The sequence below is a fragment of the Eucyclogobius newberryi genome, unplaced genomic scaffold (assembly GCF_026437365.1).
Source record: "Eucyclogobius newberryi isolate DKJ021-1_F unplaced genomic scaffold, fEucNew1.0.hap1 SCAF_6, whole genome shotgun sequence".
In the NCBI taxonomy this organism is placed as follows: Eukaryota; Metazoa; Chordata; class Actinopteri; order Gobiiformes; family Gobiidae; genus Eucyclogobius; species Eucyclogobius newberryi.
Window position 1 is genome coordinate 18882742 of NW_027316278.1, and position 12241 is coordinate 18894982.

The 12241-nt window shown below is 46.5% G+C and overlaps 1 protein-coding gene across 1 annotated transcript; it reads right to left on the bottom strand.

The window, feature by feature from the left end:
• Positions 1-762: 762 nt before the first annotated feature.
• Positions 763-11385, bottom strand: LOC140347221 (betaine--homocysteine S-methyltransferase 1-like). Its single transcript, XM_072433588.1, has 7 exons — positions 11347-11385; positions 11113-11245; positions 10853-10965; positions 2249-2440; positions 1587-1917; positions 1037-1265; positions 763-942 (listed from the first exon to the last, which is right to left on the bottom strand). Exons 1-7 carry the CDS (start codon positions 11359-11361, stop codon positions 858-860), a joined length of 1098 nt encoding a protein of 365 aa, XP_072289689.1. The 5' UTR covers positions 11362-11385; the 3' UTR covers positions 763-857.
• Between the last annotated feature and the right edge of the window lie 856 nt (positions 11386-12241).

Genomic DNA, 12241 nt, shown 5'->3' on the forward strand with positions numbered 1-12241 from the left:
TGGAGAAATTATTGCTTTGCCCGGAATATTCCACCATAAAGCATTAATCTTCTCCATCTCCATGCAGACAAGCTCAAGGTACCACCAGCACAAGTTACAGCTCAGATTTGGGGAGAGGCGAGACTCGTTTGTTGATTTCCAATTTAATTTAAAAATAATAATAAAACATTCAGATTGGGAAATGGGAACATTTTGTATTTTGTTTTGTTTTTGAATAGTTTCCATTTTAAAGACAAGATATCAAATGACAAGCTGTGCATTTCCCCCCCAATTTTTGAGCAATAAAACAGAAGTAATTAATATAATAATAAATAAGGAAATAAGGTTAACACAATAATGTAAAAAAGCAAACATAGAAACAAGCAGGTGACATACTCTCCTCTAGAAAAGTCATGCGTTGCACATTTAAATGTAAATTATACTATGGTTTTTATGTGATATTATGACATAACAATCATAATACTAATACACTGAAATGAGATAAATACAAGTCAGACAACAAATCCATTTAAAAACTTGTTTGTTACTGAACTTTTCTATTACAACTTTCTAGTAAATATTTAACTTTTACAGGCTCACTCCAGTACATTTATAGACAGCACAAGAGATACTGCCCCAGAGTCAGACACTGTATTGATATGTCGCCTTATCTGATATGACTGAGTTGCCACTTCACCCACTGATTGGCCAATGACCTTCAAGCACACAGTAAATCATTTGGCAGTTTAACCATATCGCTCATAGCTTATCACCTTGTAGACCCACGCATTTATTAATACATTAATCATGAGAGCACAAATCTGCAGCACTATATCCTTGGTCATTGCATAATAATAGAGCACAAAGAAGTATTATTTTTATTCATCCTCCGGTGTGGCCATTGAAGGGCATTTGGGACGGCCAGATGCTGGTAGAAGATCTTGCCAGTACTTTCTCTGAGCCCTTTAAGAAAATGAGTTTAATGTATTTTTGATTTGCTGTGTCACTGTCCATGGAATTTGTAAATGATCTGCAGAATGAAGCAGCTTGTCCTCACCTGGCTCTGACCCAGGGTTTAGTGTGCATCTGCAGGGCTTCCCCCCACAGGCCGTGTTTCTCTGATGCAGGAGGGAGACAGCCCTTCTCTGCTCGCAGCTCTTCTGATATGGCTCTGATATGATAGGCCTCAAAGCCACAGCAGCCGCCGATGTAGCGGATCCCAGCCTCATACGCCTCTCTGGCATATTTGTGCACGTCCCAGCGAGTCAGAGTCCTGCACTCCAGCACTAGAAACAGAAGAACAAAATTAAACATTAATGTTTCAAAGGAGATGACGTAATGGGTAATAAAGAGATTAGACTTGAACAATATGGTACTCTTGAAAATTAACATAATTTACCTGCCATTTATTGTTGTTTATAATGTACTGTACATTACAATAGACACAGACACTTATTGTACATAATGTTTTTATAGTCTTATAGTTTTTCTCAACTAATGTTTCCTCTTAATGTTATTAAAAGTATAGTAGTATTCAGTAGTATTTCACATGTTTTTAATGTTTTGAAAATCAAACAAAAATAAAGAATAGATAAAAGTAAATTTACCAAAAGGGAACTCAGGCAGGCCCATATACCCAGACTTATTACATTCAGGCGTGTGACACCCCAGAGGCTGGATCATGAGGTGGGCTTTGAGACCTGCCTTCTCCAGCCCCTCTCTCATCAGCTTCACTGTTTGGATACAGGATGTGGGGTCCAAGTGGCAGTTTACACCAACAATATCAGCTCCTGCTTTGACCAGGCGAACGGCACATTCTCCAGGAGGAAGTCCGTTCAGGTCTCCATGAGGAGAGATGCACATTGTGGCTCCCACAGTTTTACCACTGGTCTTCAGGACCTCAACTGCCCAGGCGGCTTCCTCTGCATACTGGAAAAACTGCAATAAATGTAAACAAAAAGGAAATAAATAAACTATATGAAATAACCTATGTGAGGAATAAAATGACCACAGAATTTCTCTAATGGCATGTTTAAGATAAGATAGCCTTCATTTGTCCACACAATGAGGAAATTTCAGTGTTGCAACGCAAATAGATACAGAAGTAGGAGAACAGATAACTTATAGAAAGCTTTAAAAAACACTCTTAATAGAAAAATTCTTATAAACAAACGCCTCATATTTGTATGATGTTTGATGTACATGGTGTGGTATAAAGCCTACATAAGGCTTTAATAACATGAACTGGTACCAATTTGTGCACACATACCTCAGCTATGAAGAAGTCAATGTCTTTCTTTAGGAATTCCTGCACCTGTTTCTTAAACAGAGACTTAACTTCTGCCTCGTTGTGATTTTTCAGGTAACAGGGAGTTTGGGACACACAGCCGGCCACCAGAGCGTTCCCCTCATCAGCCACCTCTCTGGCCAAGTCACAGGCCGCTTCATTGATCTGAGCACCCTGCATGAAATAATCAATATTAGTAATGTCTAAAGAATAAACTCTAAAGCACAGGTGTCAAATAGGTGTCTGAATCTGAATCTGGCCCGCCGCCCCTCACCCGCCCTGCTCTGCGCTGCTGTGCGTATTGTCGGTGCAATTGCCGAGGGCTGAGAAGTGCCGTCACGCACTTTACAGACTCTGAGCGAGGAAAGAGACATGTGGTTTTGGGAAACACGTGGAAGAAAGAAAGAAGACGGTTTTGTGGACGTTAGAGCTGTGCCAAAAGTGGCGTTAATGTGGAGAAACAAGAAAACAATCTTCTGTGATGACAGCTCTGGGAGGAAAATATCCAAACCAATGCAAAACTGGACAGATCAGGAGCCATAGGTCAGAGTGTAAGGAAGTATGAACATGACTGAGTCCAAACTAATGTGACCGTGAACACAAACACAATGCACTCATTTGAGTCACTATATGAATCATTTGTCACTAGATCAGCTTAAACTATGAAAATAGTGAGCTCATAAAACAGTTTGAGCAGAAACATGTCTGTGATATCAACACTTCATATCAGAAATCATATCGAAAGTCCGTATTCCTGCTGCTGATGCATTAATATAGACTCAAGTCTTTCACCTGCTGCATATTTGTGTAGAACTATTACAAGGCTATGTAAAGCTATTTAGTTTGTTTTCTTGTATTGTTTTATGTTTTAGGTTATGTTCGGCCCGCGACCCAGCCTGAGCATTGAAAATCGGCCCGTGGCTCAAAATGAGTTTGACACCCCTGGTCCAAAGTGTAAAACGTACAACTATAGCAGGTGGCGGTAATGTAACACTTGGATACCAACCATAAAACACCAAAGAAGAAGAAGAAAAAAGCGCACAATGCCTTGTGGTGCGTTGTAGATTAGTAGTTTGCAAGTCAGTCAGTGTCAGATAGTGGTAAGAAAGAGTAATAACGGTTCAGTTTAGTATTTCAAGTTTATTAATCAGGTTTGTATTTCAGATAACAGGTTTGTAATTTCAGGTTTATTACACAGGTTTGTATGCTTTAATATAAAGCGCCATCAGGATTGTATGAAACACTGTCTGGGAAAGCTCAAAATTGATCATTTGTTTGGGATGAAGATGGTCTGACGTTAAAAAGTTTCTCAATTAAAATAAAGTTTAATTTCCCTTATCACAACTTTGTTATCAATGAAATATCACAATAGTTAAACAATAATATAAACATTTCCAACATAGATGTCTGTGAGGCTGACTGCTGATGCATCCGTCCTGGCAGCAGGAGAAAGAAGCCTAATAAGGCCTTGTTGTTGTACCATGTGACACCACCAACTATTATGGTATAAGTATTCATCATCGGGTAGATGATTTATATTTGGTGAATTTATGTTATTTTCTCAATAAAATCGGTCAATATTTGGTTTGGACACTGTATGTACTTACCACATGAATTGAATACAATGACATTGACCACAGGATGGCGAAGTGGCGCAAACGAAAACGAAACACCTTGAGGCGTCGATTCATGTACAATTGGCTAAAGCCTTAAATGGTTCATGGGGCTTAATTTGGCCATCCTGCTCGTCTTCCTTCTTTACGCATCCCTTGCTCTTCCTCTTTGGGATTAGGTGGGTCAAACGATGATTTTAAAGCCAAGTCTGGCAGCAGAGGTTGTTGTTGTTGTTGTTTTATGGCGGTTGGCATCCGAGTGTTGCATTACCGCCAGACTTTATTCCTTAGACTTTGTCGTAGTCCTAAAAGTTCTTCTTCCAGTGTTGTTGTTGTTGTTGTTGTTTTATGGCGGTTGGCATCTGAGTTGCGGGTGCGTCAGCTCAAAACGCCGCCGTACATATATAAAATGCAGTCGCGTTTAATAGAAGTGGGGGTGGTCTCCTGTCCTCGCCCTGTCCCGTAGATGCACGGTAACCAAGCAACGACATCAATATAAAGCCTAAAGAATAAAGCTGTACGGAACATCAAAGAATGAGAGGAAGATGAAGAAGAGTCAGCCCTGGAATAAAGCCTATAGAATGAAGCCTAAAGAATAAAGCTGTACGGTGGAAGCACCGAACATCAAAGAAGGAGAGGAAGATGAAGAAGAGTCTCCCTGGAATAAAGCCGGTCGGTCTCTGAAACAACAACAACTATTCTAGTCACAAAGACATATCATGACCTCATGGGCTTTGTAACACCAAAGCAATGGGAGGAGTACTTTTACGGACTACGAAAAGTCTGAGGAATAAAGTCTGGCGGTAATGCAACAATTGGATGCCAACCGCCATAAAACAACAACAACAACAACAACAACAACAAGATCTCATGACCTAAAGAATAAAGCTGTACGGTGGAAGCACCGAACGTCAAAGAAGGAGAGGAAGATGAAGAAGAGTCAGCCCTGGAATAAAGCCGGTCGGACTCTGGAAGGTCTGAGGAATAAAGTCTGGCGGTGCCCTGGAATAAAGCCGGTCGGACACAACAACAACAATACCTCGTGCACTTGGATGCCAGCTGCCATAAAAAACAACAACGACAACAGTTTGGATATTACGGCAACATAGAGGAACGCCTCGGTCCGTATGACGGGGAAGAAGAAGAGGAAGCGTGACCTGGTCGGTGACGATATGAACAGCGGGGAGGACTCCCCTGGAGCCACTGATCCTGTGCAGCGTAGGGCGTCTTCTTGCTCGTCTATGGAGGGCTCTCTCAGTGAGGAGCAGGGCGGGGGGGTTGCAGATGTCGGGGATGTGAGTTCAGAGTGTAAGGTGTTCATAAAGCTCGCGCAGGATAATGCGTCCTTTAAGGGGTGGGATCCGATGGCGTTGACAAGGAGCCTGACTGTAGCTGTGGGAGTGGTCAAGCATGCGAGTGTCCTTAGGGATGGCTCGCTGCTGGTCGTGTGCAAGGACGTGGCTCAGCAAAGGAAGGCGATTGAAGCTAAGTGTCTGGGGGGGAAGGACATTCTTGTGTCTGATGCTGTAAGAGGCACGGTCAGGGGAGTTATAGTAGGCGTCCCTACGACGACATCTGTGGATGACATAAAGGAGAATTTGACTGGAGCTAAGGTGGTGGATGCTAGGCGGTTGAAGATGACCCGGGATGGGGTAAGGTGTGACAGCCTGTCGATAATGATTAGATTTGAAGGTGGGATCCTGCCTCGTGTGGTGTGCGTTGGGTACATGCGCTATGGCGTACGCCCATATGTTCTGCCGCCCCTGCGTTGCTTCAAGTGCCAGCGCTTTGGGCATATTGCAGCGGTCTGTAGAGGGAAGCAGAAGTGTGGTAAATGTGCAGGAGACCACGAGTATGGGAAGTGTGACGACGGAGCAAAACTCAAGTGCTGTAACTGTGGGGGAGAGCATAGCTCTGCCTACGGGGGATGCGTGTTCAGCAAGAGGGCTGCTGAGGTGCAAAGAGTTAGAGCCTCTCAAGGCATATCCTACGCGGATGCGGTCAAGAAGGTGTCTGGTAGTCAGGTGACGGTGGATGCAGTGGGGGCTGCCAGTGCTGCTGGTGTCCTAGGCGACAGGGGAGGGGGCAGCGTTGCCCGCGGCCAGGGGGAGGTCCCCACTGGGATGCCTGTGAGTGTGGCTTCCACGGGCAGAGGCCCTGTGGGTGCGGAGGATGTACTGGTTGTGAAGAGGAAAGATTTCTTCCTCTTTATAGTGGAAGTGATTAACTGTACTGGGCAAACCAAGAAGAGATCCGAAAAGACTAAGATCATCGCTAAGGCTGCAGGGAAGTACTTTGGAGCTGGGGGCCCCGAGTGGACGGAGATAGAGGATGCGCTGCGGGAGGGCGCCCTGCCCCATTCTGGCAGTGGGAGTGGGGGGGCTCCCGATGCGCCGTCAGGTTCCGGGGGCTCATAATGGCGGTGGTTGTCTTGCAATGGAATGCGCGTAGTCTTCGTGCTAATGGCCAGGAATTTAAGCATTTTGTCTCTACCTTGTTGAACAAGCCTCACGTTATGTGCGTGCAGGAGACTTGGTTACGACCTAGGTGGGGTTTTGGGATACAAGGGTATGTGTGTGTTAGGAATGATAGGGAGCAGGGTAGAGGCGGAGGTGTGGCTGTGTTTGTCCGAGATGACCTAAATTACGTTGTTGTCAGTGTGAGTAAAGCGCCGGAGGCCCTGGCGGTGAGGGTCTGGCTGGGTGGTGAAGCTGTTACTGTGGTTAACCTTTATAATCCGTGTGGTGAGTTAACGTTAGAGTCCTTACATAGTATCGGTAAGGATGTTCGGGGAAAGGCCGTGTGGTGTGGGGATTTTAATGCGCATAGCGCTTTGTGGGGCGGTAGTGGTACCGATAGGTATGGGCAGGTGGTAGAGGGTTTTATCATTCAAAGGGAGTTGGTTTGTCTGAATGATGGGGGTGGGACCTGCTATGATATGGGGACCGGTGCGGAAAGTGCAATAGATCTTACACTTGTGTCCAAGGAGTTAGCTGGTGTTTGTAGTTGGGAGGTTCTTGGTAATCTTTCTTTTGGTAGCGATCACTATCTAGTCCGCACCGTGATTGGCTTTGGGAGCTGTGTGGTCAGGGGGACGAGGATCCAGAGGTGGCAGTTGGCAAGGGCGAACTGGGGGGCTTTCCTGAGGAAAGCTGATGATGGTTCTAGGGTTCTGCAGGAAGGAGGATTGACTCAGGTGGATGATCTCAATAGTGCAATTGTCTCGCTCATCACGCAGTCAGCGGTAGGCACGATTCCTAAGAGTGGTGGTAGTGAACATAGGAAGCGGGTGCCGTGGTGGACTGAAGCATGTGGTCATGCTGTTAGGGCGAGAAATGCGGCGTTTCGCCGGCTAAGGGTTGCCCACACTGAGGGTGCCCTCATTGACTACAAGAGGTCCCGCGCTGTTGTGCGGAAAACTGTGAGAACGGCCAAGAGTGCCTATTGGAGGCGGTATTGTTCCAAAATTGGGAGAGAAACGCGTCTCGGGGATGTTTGGGGGATGATTAAGCGGATGCATGGGGTTGAGCGCCGTCATGGGACCCCGGTCCTAATACTGAATGGTGTTGAAGCAGTCAGCGACGTTGACAAAGCTGAACTGTTGGCCAGCACCTTTGTGTCGGTGCACAGCTCTGACAATCTCTCACCTGCGGAAAGGCACTACAGGAAGAGTACTTTGGCCCAGAATTCTGAGCTGATTGGGCACCAGCCTTCGACTCAAGATGACCTTGACCTTCCGTTTAGTTTGTTTGAGCTAAGGAGAGCACTTTCTAAGGCGAAACAGACAGCCCCGGGTAAAGATGAGGTGTGCTATGACATGCTCTCTCATTTGACTGATGACACGCTTGGGCTAGTCCTGGGTCTTTTCAACCGTGTTTGGGATTCAGGTTGTGTTCCATCTGCGTGGAAACAGTCTACGGTGGTGCCGGTTCTGAAGCCGGGTAGGCCAGCGTCTGACCCTTCAAGTTATAGGCCGATTGCCTTGACGTCGCAGCTCGGGAAAACGATGGAGCGCATGGTTACCGAGCGGTTGGATTACTTCTTGGAGAGTCAGGGTTTGCTTCCCGCGCACCAGAGTGGTTTCCGTAGGGGCAGGAACACCATGGATTCCGTGTTGTGTTTGGAATCTGATATCCAGCTGGCCAGGGCTCAGAAAGAAAAGGTTATTGCGGTGCTCTTTGATGTGGAGAAGGCGTACGATATGGTTTGGAAGGATGGGCTCCTCATTAAGCTGCGGAAGTGTGGTGTGAAGGGTAAACTGTTTAACTGGGTCCGGAGCTTTCTGTCTGGCCGGCGTATCCAAACCAGAGTGGGCGCTGCTTACTCTGGGGTCTATGGGGTGGAGAATGGGATCCCGCAGGGGAGTGTGTGTAGCCCTATCTTGTTCAATGTTATGATTAAGGACATCTTTGACGACGTGGATGGGTCTGTTGGGAGGAGCCTTTATGCTGACGATGGCGCTCTATGGGTGAGAGGGAGGAATCTCCGGTTTTACGAGGCGAAACTGCAAAGGGCAATACAGCAGGTGGAGCAGTGGACCCTGAAGTGGGGGTTTAAACTGTCCGTACGGATGTCTCAAGTGATCTGTTTCTTCAATGGGCATAGGGACGTCTCCCTTCGACTGCATGGGCAGGTGCTCGAACAGGTCAGGGAGGTGAGGTTCTTGGGGGTCACCTTTGACGAGAGGCTTAGTTGGCGTCGGCACATTGATGAGGTCAGTGGTAAATGCAAAAGGGTGAATAACTTGCTTCGTTGTCTATCCGGCCAGGACTGGGGGGCCAGCAGAAGGTCGCTCCTGGGTATTTATCGGGCCGTCATGAGGGCGGCTATTGATTATGGCTGTATAGCCTACATGTCTGCGGCTGAGACTAACTTAAAGAAGCTTGATGTGGAGCAAGCCCAGGCCTTGCGCATCTGCTGTAGGGCTTTTAGGACCTCCCCTGTCTCGGCGCTGCAGGTTGAGTTGGGGGAATTGCCGTTACGGCTCCGGAGGCTAGAACTTCTGTTGGCTTACTGGGTGAATGTGCAAGGTCATACGAGCTCTCACCCGGTGAGGGACTTTCTCAGGGTTGATGGGGGGCAGAGTGAGGCTGGCGGTATGGTTTTCAGCCAGGTAGGAAATGCGAAGGCGCGGCTTGCGGGGGTTGGTGATCTGCGTGTGAGCCCGTCGGTGGCTTTGTCTGCTATAGCTCCGTGGAAGTTTGTCCCGGCTCCTGTTGATGTTAGCTTGCATGGCAAGCTTAGAGGAGTCGCTGGGAGGGCACCGCAGTTTGCCGTTCAAGCGCTCATCGATAAGCACTCAGGTGATGTGTTTATTTATACCGACGGGTCTAGGGATCCTGAGAGTGGGCGTACTGGCGCCGCTTATTTTGTGCCTGACCTGGGGCTAGCGGTCTAGAAGAGGTTGACAGATCGCCTTTCTGTTTTCACGTCGGAGCTTATAGCGATACGGTTGGCATTGGAATGGGCGGAATCTGCTTTGCAGTGTTGCGGCATTGTGGTGGCCTCTGACAGCCTTTCTGCATTGCAAAGCATTAAATCTGGGAAATCGGATTGCAGACAGGATGTGTTGAATGGCATCTTCTGTCTGATGCTCTCCCTGTCCAGGAAGGATGTGAGGGTTTCCTTCATTTGGGTCCCTGCGCATGTGGGGGTGGATGGTAACGAAATGGCTGATGCACTGGCTAAACGTTCCCTTCGGCGGCCATCAATTGATGTGGCGGTTGAGTTGGGCAAGTCTGAAATCAAGCCCGTTATCAAGAGTCATGTGGTCGGCCTTTGGCAGGAATTTTGGAGCCACTGTGTTACTGGACGGCATCTCTATCACATACAGGGTAGTGTGGGTCCTTGCGGGTCTATGGGCAGGAACGCGTGGGAGGAAAGGGCCTTCGCCCGCATGAGGATTGGCCATACTGGACTCAATTGGTCACTGAGTAGGATAGGCAAACATCCGACCGGTCAGTGTGGTCACTGTCGGGTGCCAGAGACTGTCGAGCATGTGCTGATTTGCTGTGAGGCTTATGATAGGGAAAGGGCCGGGTTGGCCTTGTGGTTTCGGAATAATGGGCGGGAGTTCAATCTGCGGAACGTTCTGGCGATCCAGTCACAGGGTTTGTGTCAGGCTGTGGTTGCTTACTTATGTAGCACAGGGCTGGGTAAACGTTTATAGAGGTGGGGGGTGTTGGAGACTGAGCCGAGGATGAGGAGCAAGAGGATGTTCTAACGCGCTTGGACTTCATGGGCCTAGAAACGCCAAAGTGATGGAAGAAGGACTTCTAAAGGATAAAACGACAAAGACGTCCCATGACCTCATGGGCTTTGTAAAACAACAAAGACGTCCCATGATCTCATGGGCTTTGTACTTCCAAAGCACCGAGCGTCGAAGAGGGCGAGGAAGGTGAAGGGGAGTCTCCCTGGAATAAAGCCGGTTGGTCTCTGACACAGCAACTATTCTAGTCACAAAGACATATCATGACCTCATGGGCTTTGTGGCGCCGGGGCAATGGGAGGAGTACTTTTACGGACTGCGACGGAGTCTGAGGACTGCGAAACGTCTGAGGAGTAAAGTCTGGCGGTAATGCAACACTCGGATGCCAGCCGCCATAAAACAACAACAACAACAACAAGACCTGAAACAACAACAACAACAACAGCAACAACAGTCTAAGGAATAAAGTCTGGCGGTAATGCAACACTCGGATGCCAACCGCCATAAAACAACAACAACAACAACAACAACAACAACAACAACAACAACAACAACAACAACAACAATTCTACGACAAGTCACAAAGACATATCATGATATGTGGGCTTTGTAACACCAAAGCAATGGAAGGAGTACTTTTACGGAGTACGACAGAGTCTGAGGAATAAAGTCTGGCGGTAATGCAACACTTGGATGCCAACCGCCATAAAACAACAACAACAACAACAACAACAACAACAACATAAACTCTTATTTTGCACTTACAGTGATGTTAGTGACATTTCCGCTCAGCTCCAGCTTGTCCTCGCTGCAGTAAAAGGTGAAAGTCTGAAGCACATCAGCCCCAGCTCTGAGGAACTCCCTGTGCAGCTGGCGCACTGACAGGAACAACACAAGGGAATGTTACAAACAACTGCCACGGACAAGTCGAAGGAAACTCACCACAACTTCATTTACACCGATTTGATCACCTCAACCAGACCAAGCGATGTCTTGTCCTGGCCCAAGACCCCAGGTTGACAAACCTGCTTCAGGGTGTTCAACAGCTGCTTCAGGGGTCCAGGGTCCAGCCTTCACATAACCACGTCTCTCCAGCTGCAGCACCATCCCACCATCACCAACAATCACCTCCCCAGCATTCAGCCGCTCCAGGATGTCCTGAGGTGGACGGGCAATGAACAAAAGCAGCTTATTTTTACTGAAAATATCTACCAACAATGAAGGATTTCAACATTAGACCAATAAAATATTTTACATACCCGTTTGCTCGTCATAGTATTTACTGTTTTAATAATAATAATAATTGTTTAGAAATAATAAAGCTTATAGATAACCTATTGCCACTGAGTTCGCCTCAAATGAACCTGAGAGCAGCGTGAGTTCTGTACTTTTAAAAACAAGCTGAGCCCTCCACCCCCATCACGCGTGTGGGTGGGGAAACAAGACAAGTGTGTTGATTGAAGCCAGAACAACTACTGTTGGGCGACTAAATAAAATGATAACAATATTAACATTTGTGAGGATTTCATATTTGTTTTAAATAAACTTTTAAATGATCTTGGTTTGTCTCATCTGTCTAAACTCTGCCTTTCGTTCTGTAAATTAGAATAGAAAAATCTAGCTAATCGGAGTAAACCTATTGCAAAAACATGTAAAAGTTGCCACGTGACTTTTGAATAGCTCTAAAATCGTAATTTGTGCACAAATCCCTGCTGAAAAGTAAGTTAACCGGGGCCACACGTGAATCATAAACAGCTACAACATCAAAGATGTTTTATAGTCAGACCATGGACCTTTATGGTTCAGACTTCCTGATAAAGGTTTAGTGTTTTTTGTGAGACTTTCTCTGAAAGTCGGTCAGTGAGAAGTGTTAGAAGGTTTAATCAGAGCAGCAGGGACAAGAGAAAATAAAACTATGAAAATAGGCTTAATCCTTTTGAGCTGTGGCTTGGTAAACATCTGAAGCGCCCAAAATACAGCAAAGTGCATTCAGTTTGTTTATTTTTTCTTAGTGAGGAGGACCTTGACCCCCTGAATTGATCAATTCAAACAGCAATAAAAACCCCGGTTACAAAACATATTATTGCTTTTGTAAGTGGTACAAATCGTGGTATCAAGCTCTTTTTAGTGTATGCAATTTGTCACCACTTTCAA